The sequence below is a fragment of the Cotesia typhae genome, unplaced genomic scaffold (genome assembly GCF_013202065.1).
Source record: "Cotesia typhae breed Kobodo isofemale line unplaced genomic scaffold, CoteBio_Ctyphae contig_77, whole genome shotgun sequence".
In the NCBI taxonomy this organism is placed as follows: Eukaryota; Metazoa; Arthropoda; class Insecta; order Hymenoptera; family Braconidae; genus Cotesia; species Cotesia typhae.
The window spans coordinates 750,585-766,670 of NW_027423765.1; the positions used below are offsets into that span (position 1 = coordinate 750,585).

General features: G+C 33.0%; 1 protein-coding gene across 3 annotated transcripts in view; it reads right to left on the minus strand.

Moving 5' to 3' along the window:
* Nucleotides 1-1,638: 1,638 nt before the first annotated feature.
* The window catches only part of Dab (DAB adaptor protein), a 115,114-nt gene continuing 100,666 nt past the window's right edge, over nt 1,639-16,086 (minus strand). For 2 of the 3 annotated variants that reach the window (XM_074251620.1, XM_074251619.1), the window contains 2 exons: nt 12,245-12,496; nt 1,640-5,912 (listed from right to left, as the gene is read on the minus strand). In XM_074251620.1, coding sequence (XP_074107721.1) covers nt 2,028-5,912; nt 12,245-12,496 — 4,137 coding nt within the window. In that variant the 3' untranslated portion in view covers nt 1,640-2,027. Of the gene's footprint in view, nt 5,913-12,244; nt 12,497-16,086 lie in introns of all 3 variants that reach the window. The other variant, XM_074251618.1, reaches the window with a different exon arrangement.

The following is a 16,086-nucleotide window of genomic DNA, read 5'->3' on the forward strand; positions in this document are numbered from 1 at the left end:
GGGACGGTTAAAATGAGGGCCTCGAGAGCAAGTCTGCAATTACCACCTGATGAGCAAATATTAACACCTGTATAATTTTTTGAATGGGTGTCAAAAATTTGACAAATATAAATGTGCGATTCTCAACAGTTGACGCCTACAATCTGATGAAAGACAAACTAGAAGATCGTTTTAAAAATGCCAAAACCATCCCAGCAACACAGAAAATACATAAAATTTCGCCGTTGGAAGATGGTATAGTGGAAGTTAAGTCATTTTCTTTTTCGGATCAGTCTTTAACTCATAGCACAGTAAAAAAAAAAAGAAGACAATCATTAAGTAAAAAGAAATAAGGAAATAGATGTTATCATAAAGAATAGATGTTATTGTAAATAAATAAACTAATTAATGAATAAATAAATCAATAAATATTAGAACCTGGTCAGAAGAAAATGTTTTATATGAAATACATTCACGGATAAAAAGGTGATGTAAAATTTGTATCACTGTAGACCCTAATTTTGTATCTAATGTATTATGTCCTATACTTTACTATACTATGATACAGCATTTTCTATAGTAGTGAACCGAATATAGCATCACCTGACGTAAAATTTGTATCACTTTTTTTTCCGTGTTGATTTCAGGACAAGTAATAAAAGTGATTTTTATTTATGTAGAAATATGAGGTTGGAAGTATGAATTTAAAAAAAAAAAAAAATTTTGGAAGATAACGACTTAAAATTTTCGAAAGATACATTATTTTTAACTTCTGAAGTTTCACGAGTAAGCTAAAAAAATTTGGCCGAAAAGTTAAAAAAATAAACTAAATTGTAAAAAAACTTTTTTTTAAATAGTAAAAAAATTAGAAGCAATAGCGATCACATCCTGAAATATGCGGGGATCACTGCGGAATTAGTTGAAGTTTTTTTAGAAAAAAAAAAATAAAAAAATGGTCCAACTTTGAGAAAATCACGGTTTTTTCAAAAAAACTAAAATATTTCATATATCTGGGATTCTGAAAATTTTTTCATATTTTTTTTCAAAAACTACATTTAAAAACAAAAATTTTGAAAAAAAAAAGTTCCCAAACGGTCAATTTTTGAAAAAGTTCTAGCATTTTCAAAAAAAAAGAGCGGTTTTTTTCGAAAATTCGTAACTTTTTTTGAGTTTGGAAAAAAAATTTTTAAAAATTCTGAAAAATGTCTTTCGGGGGGTAGAAAAAGATAGAAAATTTTTAGCGAAATCAAAAGAGGTCAGGTAATAAATTTGTCGATTTGGCATGGAATGACCCATATATTAGCTGTACTTATGTGAATTATAATTTTATGTATATCATTTTTGCCATCCGGCTTTGTGCTTTGGCATTTAAATCTAATAAATAAATAAATAAATAAAAATAAATATTTTAATAATACACTTATTACAACAATAACGATCCAAGAAGAAGTATTAAAGTATTAAAAAAAAAAATAAAAAATAAATAAATAAATAAAAAAAAAACAATTTTCCCAAATTTTTTGAGAACGATATCGCGTGAACAAATCAACTAATTTTAATAAATAATTATCGAAATAAGACGAAATTTTTAAGAGATGTAAAAAAAAACTTTTTCGAAATTATTTGACGGCGATATCTTTTGAATACATAAATTGATTCTAATATGGTCTGAGGCATAGAATGATGTTTTTTGAGGTTAAAAGCTAGTTAAATTTTAGAATCGATCGATACAATAGTTTAATGTTAATATGTATGACATCAATTAATGATTGTCTAAAAACTGTTTACATCTGAATTTTTTGAAAATGTCAACCTTATACTTACTGTCAAATGGAATCCGTAATTTCAGTTGTATTATCTATCTAATCAAGTTATTAAAAAACTTTATTAGTTACAATTCAATATTATTTCAAATAAATAACTTTAAAAACGACTATACATTCCACAAATATTTTAACTACTATATTTTACAAATCGATGTAATACGTTATTTTTTTTTGTTCATTATTTTAAATGAAATTCGACGTCGTATTATTTTTAAACATACATTAATTAAAAAATTCATCATCATCAAATGGGTCGTTTTCTCTAACAAATATATTAATTGATTCAGACTTTTTGATGTCAAAAACTTCTTTCGTTTTATTATTCCCGTGTTTCAGCTGCTTTGAAAAAGTCGAAGTAGATTCACAAGAAGTATCAAATAGATTCTCAGTTATTATCGATTTTAATGCGCTCGCATCCACAGAATTTTTGGAGTTTCCATTCGGGAAAGTGTCGTGAACATGGCTCTCATTAGAACGATTCATAGCAACAAAAGAATCCTTAACATCATAGCAATTTTCTTTACGAGTAAATTTTGAATTAGGATTAAGATTATTTTCAGTTGTTTCATCAGATCCTGTTATATCTATCGAACCATCATTAAATTCAGAAGGTTGTTCAGATACTTTATTTTTTTTCAATTTTTCGCCTTTACTTTTTAAACTACTAATTTTATTCGCATCCAAAACATTAAGGTCAATATTGGTATCTCTATCAATAACGAGGACCGATGACCGAGTGTAGTCATTATTTTGAATGAAATCATCTTCAAATGGCGATTTCCTAGATTTAATTACATTTTTTGGAGGAGGTTTATATCTATTAGTTTTTTTGCAATAATTTGTACTATTCATCATACTTGGTCCTTCTGACGGATAAGTTCTAACATTCCAACTATCGAGCTCTTGATCGTTACTCCAACACTGTTCTCTACTTCTAGGTCGACAAGACAATCGATAGCACTCTGAATCGTTATCACTACACTCAGATCTGGAAATACCGTACGAAATGTTAGATTCTTGGTATAGCAAATCAGTATTACGGTCATCATTTGCACTGTTAGGTCTTTTTGGCCAATATCGCTTGCGAATTGTATGTCGACGAGAGTTCTCGATGCGATCATGATATTCTTTCTCCCAGCCTAAAGAATAATCAAGTTGTAAATGATCTCCACCATCTCTAAAATAATGATGATTGTATTTTCGATGTAATGTTGAGTAATCACTTTCTGGTAGTGCACCATACCGTTCCCAAAATCTGCTATCTTCTTCTCTTCGCCTTCTTTCGAATTCATGTCTTGGCCACCTCTCCTCTTCATCATAATCCATGCTTTCCTGACTACTAAATCTATCTCGATCTCGGTCATCTTCCTTCCAGAGTTTGAGACGCCGATCTCTACGATTTTTATCATATAAAATATGATCTTTCCCTGAATATGAGGATCTTTCTCCATTCCAAGGCAAAGCTTGACTATTACAGCATTTCCAATGAGATATTCGATGATTATCGTCATCGAAATATATTTTTCGTGATGCACATTTTCTATGCTCTTCTTCCCATTTACCTTCATCATACCATGGCATCGACTCTGATTTTACTCTATGACCACACTTCGTCCAAAGTCCCTCATACGATTTTTTATTCATCCGCCCTCTAAAGTATCTTTCTTTTTCAATCATTCCAACTGCATCATCATAGAACATAATATTTTCACAACCAGCATCCAGCATTGGTTTCTTCCCAGAATAAAATCGTTCACTACTAAATTTTTCACTGCTTTCTTCATTCTCATCATCTTCCCTCCATTCATTATCACTTTCAGTATAATGCCTGGGAGTTATCGTTCTAGGTAGTTTTTGAAATTCTCTTTCCTCAGGAGACCAAGGAGAGTTTCCTTCCAACGAATTATGACTATCATATAATTTTCCCGACTGACAAGCATTAATATCAAATTTTGCCCAATTTTCATCATTTTCAGATTTATCAATAGTTTGTCTTGATTCAGGAAATGAATGAAAAACATCATCAAAGCCCACGTTGTGAGATTCTACAACATTTTTCAAAATTAATTCTTTATTAGATTTTTCGAAAACTTGGCATCTAGTAACGACATTTTCAGTCAAACCCGAGGGTTTTTCACTAACTTTTGTTACACTCAAAGATGGAGATTGTGGTGTTGAAAAAAGATTCATGAGATCTTCATCGGCATTCATAGTTGTCGACTGATCTAAAATTTGTAAACAAGTATCAGATTTTTTATCGAATTCTGTGTTTATCGATTCAACTTGACTTATAATTTCTCTCAAAGCTGCATATTTATCATTCGAAATCATTAGGGGACAAGTTGTTTCTACTTCGTTAATGATTTCATTTTCGTTTTCTTTATGATCGGAAATGAATGATTGATTTTGTTCTTGTATATGCTCTTCACATTTCGGTCTATTAATGTGCTTGTAGATATTTTCTTTGATTTTTGGCTTTGTAGATTGATTCTTGTTGTTTAAAATATCAACGTTATTTTTATCTTCTTGATTTTTTTCTTTCTTTAAAAATGACGTTTCATTCATTTGTTCATTACTGTCATTAGGAGTCTGATAAAAAAGAGAATCATCATTTACTCCAGTATTTAACGTTAACTTGGATTCGTGATCTCGATTTTGATTTTTATGAGAATTTAGTTGTTTATTTTCGAAATCGTTGACTTGTTTTTCTAGACCTTGATTATTTTCACTTTGTGATCGATCATTCTCTAGTATTTCTCGAATCACTGCATATTTGTCATGTAAGAAAAGTCCGTGTGACTTGTATTCACCTGAACTTTTTTTTTCTTCATGCTTCGATTTATTGTTTTCACTTGAGGATGGAGGAACGATTGTAATTTCTTCATATGAACGTGGATGTATTTCTCTTAATGAATAATTGGCTAAACATTTTGTTAATTGTTGCAAGGTTAAATTGGTCAATTCTGAAACAGTCATATTTAAACTTGCAGCCAATTCAGTAAGATTGGCAGATGCTAATTCTGATAACGTCGAATTTAACACTGATTTTGTTGTACATTCATCAACACCAATATTTGAATTTTGTAAAATACTCGATAAATTTAACGGCGTAATAGATTTAATTGACTCTCGTAATTTTGATGAAAAAAATAAATCTGTGTTTACTGTTTCTTTTAACTCTCGAGCTCTTAATAGAGATGAATAAACTTTGTCATCATATTGATGATCCTCTTCTAATTTCATATTTTCGAGCTCAACTTTCTTTACTGATGTTTCGACTTTCTCACATCTAATAATATCATATTGTAAGTGATTTTCAATGTGTAGTGGTATCGGTGGGGGTTGAGAAATAATTTTATCAGGTTGTTTTTTTGGTGGAAGAGGTGGTGGATTTATAAAGAGACACTTGCCATTACGTGGAGGTGGTTCTGGAACACATTCCAGTTCAGCGCTAGAGCTTGATAATCGGGAATTAGCTTCTGATGAGCAAGATCGTAATGGAGATGCCGGCGAATCATTAGTATTTGAAAGTTCTCTAGAAAAGGATTTCCTGTCAACTTTGCTTGTAACAGGAACATCTATGTCAAAATCTTGTTTTTCAGTAGAATTACATTCATTTTGATTCAATGATTGAATTACATTTTTTGACGATTGACACATTTCAGTTTCGAATTTTTTATAATCTGTGTTTGTTAACAATCTAGTATTTGTACATTCTTCCAGTGATAATTTTCCAGATACGTTTTGATTTTGAACGCTTGATTTTTCTTCTAACAGTGAAAATTCTTTTGAAGACAAGTCATCTGATGCCTCAAAATGTTCGAAATCAGCGAAATTATTACATTCAATTAAATTGTGTTGCTTATCATTATTTGAGTATATTGGATCAAGAGAATTGATGGAAAGATGAAATGAAGTAGGAAATATATCATTCAAACTAGATCCAACTAAATCTTTTAGTATTTTTTTTGGAGGGTTCTTTAAATTTTGGAAAAAATCTTTCTTATCTACGTATGGTTTGCTCAAACCCGTTCCTAAAGGGTCTAATTCCGTAAAAACATCAATTTGAGGACTGTTGTTTTGAAGACTGAATGAAGACAAGGAAATCTGAAAAGTAAAAAAATAAATATAAAACAAAAATTATTACACTTAGAATATATATATACATGAAATACATTTATTCTTTTAAAATAGTATTGTTTAGTATAGATATGGACCATTCCATGTCAAATCGACAAATAGTTGGAATCGACCTCTTTGCATCCTGAAGTTAAACCAACCCTAATCGAAACCAAGAATTTTTGACACGAAAATATAACCGAACATTAGAACAGCATATGGATAAGCACACCAACGAAACTCCACTTGGTACGCAATGACGTAAAGAACAGATATTCCAATATGGCAAGCAGAAGCGATCAGTACATCATTAACAAATTGCGCATTGGACACTCGAATCTGACAAATGCGAACATCGTCTGCTTAATGAATGTGTAGAATATTAAGCTGAGAGGAACCAGTTGAATTTACCACCATCGATGGAGAAATTACTATCCGATCTTCCTGGACAAAAGAAAACATTGAAATTTCTAAAATTGTTAAAGCTTCATAAATCTATCTAAAATGCTGTTATCAAATCAATTAATGTCCAACAGTGGCCGCGAATGACCATGCTGTTTTAAGCAACTTTAAATAAACAAATTAATGAATAAATGAATAAATTATTGCGTTATGGATAAAAAATTATCGGAAAAAGAGGGTTTTTAAGGGTTTTCTAGGATAATAAAGAGTTTTAAAATAATTGTATTTGATTGGTGAAAATGTATTATTAAGCGGGACTACTTCAATCGAGAGTAGGATGGTTATCTCGATCAAAAAACAAAGAAATATTAACTAAACTAAAAACTATACATTTATTTACACTACTTACACTTCATATTCAACTAATTGGTTTGCGGATTGTTGGTATATAAGCGGATAGATTAAGTAAAGCGTGTGTAATAAAGCGAAGCCGATTAACACGTGGTTTAGAACAAGCAAGCACTGAAATGAAGCGGTAAATTACTGCACAAACAAAAAAAAATTATCTGAAACAGACTCAAAATCAATTAAGCTTAAATTATTTAAATTGATTATTTATCAATTAAGCGAAAAAGCAGAATTTTAAAGCACAAGCGAATTAATACAGTGGAATAGCAAAGCATCAAACTCAAAACGGGATTGCGAAAAATAATAATAATAATAATGTGTCTTCTTCCTCATCAGCTTCGGGAAGAAGGCTGTCTGCGCATGTCAGCAAAGCGATCAGCCAATCATAACATTCGATACATGGCGTTCTCGAGAAAGCTACGTATGCGCAAGCGGTTAGTTTTTGCGGGAACTAGCAGTTGACAGGTGTGGCTCGTGACTTCAAGATTCCCCCAGGAGCAAATTCATCGCGACTTGGCCTATTCACTGAACGATTGATAAAATAATAAAATAAAATATTTCTTAAAGTGACGAAGTTTGTATTTTAAATATCTTATTCATAATAAAAATTAACGATATATATGAAACATAAATTTTCTGAATAATTGAATGCATGTAGATTGTCACGGGGCTCCTTTATTATCTATTGAAAGCCCTTACCCCGACGATGGTTAATCATCGACGGATCATAGGGCGCTGTGATCTGAGATGCTCGGGGAGTGAAATTTTGACAAAATAATTCTGGGGCCTAGAGTGGAAGTGCTCCAAGGGTGGGGATAATTTAACACCGGGCGAGAGTGAAGCGGTCGCAACGAGAAGGCATTGTGAAGCCGGAGCCCGACAAAGCTGCCACGAGATTCTGGAATTGCAAGGTAATTATTATCCCTTTTCCTCTGGATTTTCTGTGGAATCTTTAGAGCGATTATTTCAATATTAAAATTCGATATTCACTGCTAGGCATTTAGCCAGCCTAAATATCCATTGATAATTACTATAATAGTACTGTAATTACAGATTTAGGTTACATCGTTAAACCCAAGCAGCAACGCAATTAACAAATATACATACCTGACAGAGCAGTGGAGTTATCAGAGAAAATTTGCCTAGACAGAAGGCCACAAAGGACGACAACGAGAGTTGGAAAAATAAGAAATCGCCAAAAAATTCTCAGGTACAGAAAAATTCAACCTCGGTAAAATTTGCGTTGCTTCCGGAAATTCTAGGCACAGGCCAGGTTCCGTATTCCAATTACCCCACTTGATTAATAAAGTAATTTCCCGAATTTAATTAAGTATCGAAATTATAAATCGAAGTTAAGAATAGTTAGAATTGAATTTGAACGAAATAGAAAATTTAGCAAGTTGAAAAATTTCAGAATTAAAAATGAAAGAGCTTGTAACAGGGTAAATTACCCTACTTAGATAAGTCGCCAGAGGTCGATAATTGGTCGACTCAGCACTGGCGCGCCTCTATCTTCGGGATCCTTTTTTGTAATTAAGAGGGAGGTGTAATAGGTAAGTGAACGAGAGCCGGCGAATCTGACAACCAGAAGAGGTTGAGTGACCGACCACACCGGTCGCAATTATCATCAAAAAAAGGTAATTATTTTTTCGCACGTTGAATTGGAACGCTGCGATAAAAATCTAATAATATCCTCATATTAATTATTTACAAGACAAAATATTAATTAATTTGTAATTACAGGAAAATTTTATAAAATTGGAACCGAATCCCCGGAAGAAAAATTTGAAGCTCGAAACGGACTTTCTACGGAAAATTGCCGGATCAAGAAAATTTTAGGATTTCATCGAATTTGAATTAAGGTACCGAATTTCACTCCGTGGGCGGAAAGTGGACCGCGGTTTGCACTCGGTCCACTTTACCTCTTCTCAATTTATTTTATATATAATTTTTATTAATAATTAATAGTTAAACATTTGCTAGTTTAGATTGAGTGATTTTCCTGGGGGCTTTTATCCCGCAAGGTCGATTGAGTGACTCGGGTATAAGCATACCCGAGAATCACTCAATCGACCTTGCGGGATAAATTCTTTCTAAATTCCCCGTGAGAAATTTTTAATAAACTAAAATTAATCAATTGAATTAATTAACATCTAGAAAATTCGTTTAATAAATTGTTATAATTTTATAACAATTAACTCAAGAAAAAGTGATTAATTTTGTGCTTGAAAATAATCGACAAGCATTTTTACTCGTGGAATTTTTGGTCAGGCGTCGATATATTTTGCGTCGCAGTAAATTCCAAACACCCAAGGTTAACGAAAACTAAACTAGGGAATATTCTAGCTAACAAAATTGAATATTTCGACTATTGTCGATTTTTATAAATTATAAAATTATCTAAAAATTATCGAAAATTATGTTAAGAACTATTTGTTGAAATTATTTTATATGGTGAATTATTCTATCACGTTAAAATTAATTAAATTGGGCTTAAGTCCGTGTATTAGATAAATTTAAATTTACTGGAAATTAAGAATTAATTAATTTTATATAAATAATTTTGAACATGATTATTAAAATTTGTTTAGATTAAATTAATTATCAAAAATAATTTTCGGGTTCAATAACCTTTATCTAGAGATTATTAAGAACTCTTGTTCTAAATATTCATTATCGTAACATTAAGACCATGGTATTAAAGTAGTCAGGAATGTTAATCTAATTTAATAACTTTAATCTATTTGAATATTTTAATACAGAATTAGAATTGGCAATCGGAATTTGAAAAATTGTAATAGTTAGTTCAAAGCTTATTTGGAATTTGATTGTTAATTGGAAATTATTGTTTTAATAAATTCTAATGATTGAATATTTTAATAGCTCAATTTTAAGTTCTAAATCAAATTAATTATCATCAATCATTAAATTTTAAAGTCAAATCAGTAGTGTCAGTGTGAGATAAGTGTGGGTTATGTGTAAGCTGCAGAGTATCTAGGTCTACGTTTGGTCACTGGGCTGTTACTGCTGTAGCTGAAGCGGGTTATGAAAGAGTGCTGCGGAACATCTAGGTCTACGTTTGGTCACTGGGCTGTTACTCCTGTGAGCCGAGTCAATGACCCCTGCATACGATTGGCATCTGTGCGGGTGATTAAAAGTTTAGTTAGTTTGGTTTGTTAATAATTTGACGGGTAGACGCCGAAAGGGGCCCGTCACGTGTAGACGCCGAAAGGGGTACGTATTAGAAATCGACGGGTAGACGCCGAAAAGGGGCTCGTCGAGAATAAGTACATTGTTAAGTGTGGATAGTGTGAGTGAGTGAGCGAAACTTTGTTAAGTTTTTGTAAGTCAAGATACTGTTAAGTTTTCTATTGTTAATAAATATTGGCCAATTTTGCTAATTAATTATTTATTATTCAACAGCACCTTCTTCCACTCTCTCTACCCTAAGATAGGAATTCTCAGCTCTGGACCGGTTCCAGGAACGGTCATTAAAAATCCTGGTGGCGCCTTAATAATCATTGTTGTTTGTTAATTTTGTTAGTTTATTGAAAAATTGATTAGGTGCCAATCTGAGCAGGTAAAACTGTTACAAGGTTGAATTTATTATTATAATTATAATTTAAAATATCAAATAAGATTAAAATAAAATTTATACAATCAAAAATTTTAGTGTCGTTAAAATTAAGCCAATGGCCAAAAGGAAATTTTGCCGATTAAATTTAGTGCAACTTAGAAATTAAAAATAAAACGACATAAATTAATATTCAAGTAAGATTAAAATTAATTAATAAAATCAACATTTAAAATAAATTAAAAGTTAAGATGGTAATTAATAATTAAAATTAATCTTTGGAAAATCATCAAAATTTTAAATAAAATTATAATTGAAATCAATCTCCGAGAAAGTTAATTGTCAATCAATGAATTAAACTATCGAAATTAACAAAAGTAAAAATTTATCAGTAGATGAAATATTGTTCAAAAACGTCGATAAATAAATTTGTCAAATTCCTGTAGATAATTTCAGAAATAATTAACATAAAATTTTAACCTTGGAAAAATTTAGCCAAGTTAATAACTAAGTCTAAAATCCTTACTGGAATTCGAAATAGACATAAGCCGATTATTCAGAGAATTTGAATTCGAGTAAATTTTAATTAATCTAAATTTTTGGTTGAACAAAAAGCTGCTGTGATATTAATAATTAAACAACCAAAATTAAATTAAATTATTTATTGGTCAAGTTAGGGACCGGGAAATTTGATTCCCAGGAAGTCATGTTATATAGAGTATTGCGGTTTTTCAAATGATTATTAATTAGAGTCAAGTGTGTATCCGGATAAAATTGTTTTACTGAGAATTTTGTGTGTGTGTGTGTGTGTGTGTGTGTGTGTGTGTGTGTGTGTGTGTGTGTGTGTGTGTGTAAATAGATTTACATTATATACTCCTCGTTCACGGGCTGTCGAGGAGGTTAGTATTAGCAGATTATCGACTAGTGTCATGGTATCCTCCTTCGTCCTAGTCGACTTAAGGTTCCTTAGTCCCGTAGTGAGGGTCCGGGCAACAGCGAAAGGGCTAAGAACGGTTTGAACTTTGGACAGGGGTCCTGGCGACCACCCAGGGTCAAATCTAGAGTCTTAGAGCGTGAAGGTCCTGTGGACAGCACGACTCAGGTATAAACTGCGGTATAGACGCTCCTTATGAGGGTACTGTCAGGAATAAGCAACTATGATAGAAACTACAACATAGACGCTCCATAAGAGGGTATTGTTAGGAATAAGTAGAGAGTGTGTGTAAAAAAAGTAAAATTAAACCGTTGTAAAAATTAGGTGAATAAATCAATGATTCAAGTTACATTTAATTGTTGTTATTTGTGTCAATCTCATAATAATTTCTCTCGACCCTGTGATATCTCTCTTGCTTGGACCGATTCTGGAAACCGTGATAAGAATTCCATTGGCACCCCTAAATTTTAAACTTAAATAAAGGGGTGACCAAGGGATGGAAGCAACTCGTTACAAGATGAAGTTAATTTTATGTCGGTTAAAGATATTCTTTGCTCTGCCTATTTAAGCTATATTTCATCCAAGTTTCAAAATGTGATTACATCGATTGTAATATTGTCGTGAATCAGTATATACTTTTAGAGATAGATAGTCATAAACAGATCACAATTCTATTGAAAAAATATTTTTAACATAACTGATCGTTTCTGGAACATCATGCTTCATTGATACATTAAAAGCCGAAAATTAAGGTTTACGACCAGTAACTGTAGAAATAGAAAACGACTATTTTAATTTTTATGACAATTCACGTTTTGATAGTAAACTTCTTATTGAGACGTCATCAAAAATTTATGTACCATAATTCATAATTGTGCATGATAGTATACTCAGTCATATTCCTATATATCTTTTTTCTTTAGACTTGAGTGATGCAAGAAATAAACTTTATTTTAACTATATCTCATAGAATAGTTTCCAATAAAATTATCGTTAACTTACTTCTTCATCTTTTATGTCACTACTCGCTGCGTTAGAATTTGATATTTTAGTGACCTCAAAGTCCGTGAATTTTTTCTCAGCATCATTACTTGACAATGATCCAGATGGGAGAGTAACTGAACTGGGTATTGTAGCTGTTGGGCTTGTAATTGTTGGAGATGAAATTTGTTCAGTGTGGTGCTGACGCTCAGCGATTCCACGTTTTGCGGACGGCGGGGGAGGTGGTAATATTGGTCGGATGGCATCTTTTATCTAAAAAATCGTAATAATTAAAATTTATATGAATTAATATTATTTTCATTATCATCCATAATTCTTAATTATAATATGTATATCAGGAATGTGTACTTTATTTCTGAGTTAATAGTAAGAATAATTAATAAATCTATCAATTTTGTTAATTTTGTGATGATTTATATGACTAAGGCAACTGTGCAATGTAAGATAGTGATTGTTAGAATTCGTATTATGGTAAATATTAGAATTGTATCAATTGTTATGTTATTTGTTAGTTATTAATTTGTGTAATTTTCACATGCCTGATGAAGGTCTAATAAAAGACCGAAATGTCGCAGAAATAATAATGTAATTGGTTATTATGATCCTATCTAGTCCTCATTCCTGATATATATATTATAATTTATATGAATATTAAAAAAACAATAAATGATATACTCTAGTCACAAAAATTTAGGGCTATAAAAAAATTCCAAATTTTTTGGTGATTTTTAACGAGCTGTAACTCCGAGAAAAATGGTCGTACAGAAAATATAAAAAGAAAATTGTAGCTCCAAGTGTCTAGTTTTCAGATATGACTATGAAAAATTCTTGTCATGTCTACGTCTGAAAAAATCTTAAAAAAACTACCAAAAAAAATTTTTCCAAATTTTTTTCGTTCAAAAAAAGCTCCACGGGATTCAGAAAAATCTTTTTAATTGTTTCGTTCAAAATTTCTTTTAGAGAATCCAATACTCTTTTATTTGACGTATTCAAAAAGCCCGTACGACGATTTGCCGCGGAGTTATCGTCAATCAAAGCAAAAAAGTTCTTTTTAACTTTGATAATCAATCACTTCGGAAATAATGATCGTATAGAAAATTGAAGAAGGGTTTTGAAAACTGCACAATATTCTCCATAAGAAAATGTAAACATCTTTTAGAAAAAAAACTTTTTTTTTTAATTGAAAACTCGGACTGAAAAAAAGACAAAAATTCGCATAAATAAGGATAATTGGATAACTTTTGATAGAATAGATGAACGAAGAATATCGTCGGTAATTTTTTCACCTCAAAGTGTCCCCTAAAATCTCTCAAAAATTCAAAGTGCTGCGATTTTTTTTTCATTGTGCCCCGAAGTTTCAAATTCTTTGTTTTCGCAAAAATCACCATTATGAGCCATTTTGTTATTTTTATTCATTTTTTCTCTGAAAAAAATTTTTTTCTCTCTAAAATCTTCATTTTTTTGATCAAAAAAATTAACGGTTTAAGAAATTAGAAAAAGAAAAAAAAATTTCAATTTTTTTCGAAGTTACGATCGTCGTCCGGGTCAAGGTAGATGACGAATCACTACCGAGCGTGATGATAGAGCTATCATTCGAGAAGCTCATCGAAACCCCACTGCTCATGCTCACATGATCGCTCCTCAATTTTGCAATCGTCGACAACGTCCTCTCCAACAACACATCTCGGCATCAAAGGTCCGAAATCGCTTTCGAGAGCAAGGACTACGCGCTCGACGCGCAAATCGCGTGTCTATGCTCACTCCACGACATTGTCGAGTCCGATTGAGTTATGCGCATGACCATCATCATTAGGGTCGCAGACAGTGGACCAGTGTCTTATGGACTGACGAATCTCAATTTTGTCTTCATGGCAGCGATAGACGATCTCTCGTTTGGCGCCGTCATGGGGAACGAGATCGGGATGGTTTTACGAGACCAGTTACGGCTTTCAATGGTGGATCAGTCATGGTGTCGACAGGCGTATCTTTCAACACCAGAACCCCGTTGGTCATTGTTCGTGGGACGTCGACTGCCGATAAGTACGTTGAAGAGATTCTGGGACCACACGTCCTGCCTATGCGCACACGCATAGGAGCAAGACGGTTCATTTTGATGCAGGATAATGCTCGTCCTCATCCTGCAATTCGCACGCAAACTTTTCTTCGCGCCAACAACGTAACGACGCTTAATCATCCTACTATGAGTCTGGATTTGAACCCAATTGAGCATGTTTGAGACATGATTTAGCGTCGGTTGCGGCGAAACTATCCGCAACTGCACAATCTTCATCATTTGACTCAAGCGTTATTACGTTGTTGGCAAGGAATTTCGCATCGTGACATTCGACGATGCATTAACATGCAAGAGCGCTTACACGCTGTGATTTGGAACCGAGGTGGCAATACACGGTACTGAACGGTTACTGCCGTGCGTACAGAGGTCCTTCAACAGCTGCTGACAGACAGACAGCAAAGACACAGACGAACACACACACACACACACACGCGCGCGCGCGCATATACAGAAGTGTAAGTCCGACCGAGCAACCTCCACGTGGTACGCTTCGGGTCACGCTAATGCCGGCGGTAAAACAGCAGTCAAAAAAAATCGAGAAAATTTCGAAAATAAATTTAAAAAAAAATTGAAATTTTTTTATTATTTTTCTTATTTCTTAAACAGTTAATCTTTTTGATCAAAAAAATAAAGATTTTAGAGAGAAAAACATTTTTTTCAGGTAAAAAATATGCTGTATCGCGTGATATCGTGATTCAGCGATGTCACCGATGTTTGTGGAGTTAATGTTAAAACAGTAATGATACAATTAAAAAAATAAATTAGGAAAACGGTTGGCCCTGAAGGTCATCTCTGCAACTTCCCGCTAATTCCATACCTAAACGCTTGGAATCGCACTTATGACGTTTTTGAGCTCTTCGAACTCAAAAATATGATTTGTGTGTCATATTGAGCTCTCCAAGATCAAAGTGATAGCTTTTGTATGCTTTTGAGCTCTTCAAGCTCAAAAGTCTGATAAAAATTTGATAAATTTTAAATTACATACCTAGGCCAGTAAAATAAAAAAAGTCTTAGATCACATGTAATTGTTAGCCGAGGTTGACAAACATGTGGTCTGAGGCTTTACTTTCTACTGGCCAAGGTGTGTATACTATTTTTCTGCTCGACGTAGCCGGAATGTGGCAACTTTGTTTAGCGCAGCGGCCAGGAAGTTGCCACTTTCCGGACGGAGGGCAGAAAACACTATTTTTCAAATTTTCTAACCGCAATAACTTTTGAATAGGACACGGACTTGTGCCTCACACAGCTATTGACAGAACACGGACAGTTTGACGCCTACCTCTTCAGGATAGGGCTACACCGCACACTGACGAGCAAATTCTTCCTTTACGAAATCGATGACGCCGAACACACTTTCTTGGAGTGTGTACGGTGGAAGGACTACAGAAGCAGCACTAGAAAAATTATAGGCACCATACTCTCCCCCGAGAGCTTGATAGCCTGCATGCTCAGAAAAGAAGATAACTGGTTAGCTGTCGCAGCCTACGCGCAGCGTCTTCTAAAAGAAAAAACCGCAGAAAAGGACCAGTTCCTAGAGTAGGCGTCTTGAGACGCTACATGGACTGGATTGAAGTACCTCTAATGGGGTTCCGATCCAGTCGTCTCTGTACTATCTACCGGGAAAATGAAAGGAGTTTTTTTTAGTGGGTAAAAATCCCATACTACTGACCATAATCTTTTAATGATAGCGGTGTCTTTGGGAAATTTCTTTCACTTCTCTATAATAAAAAAAAAAAAAAAGCTTCGTAGGGCTTCAAAACGTCGAGAT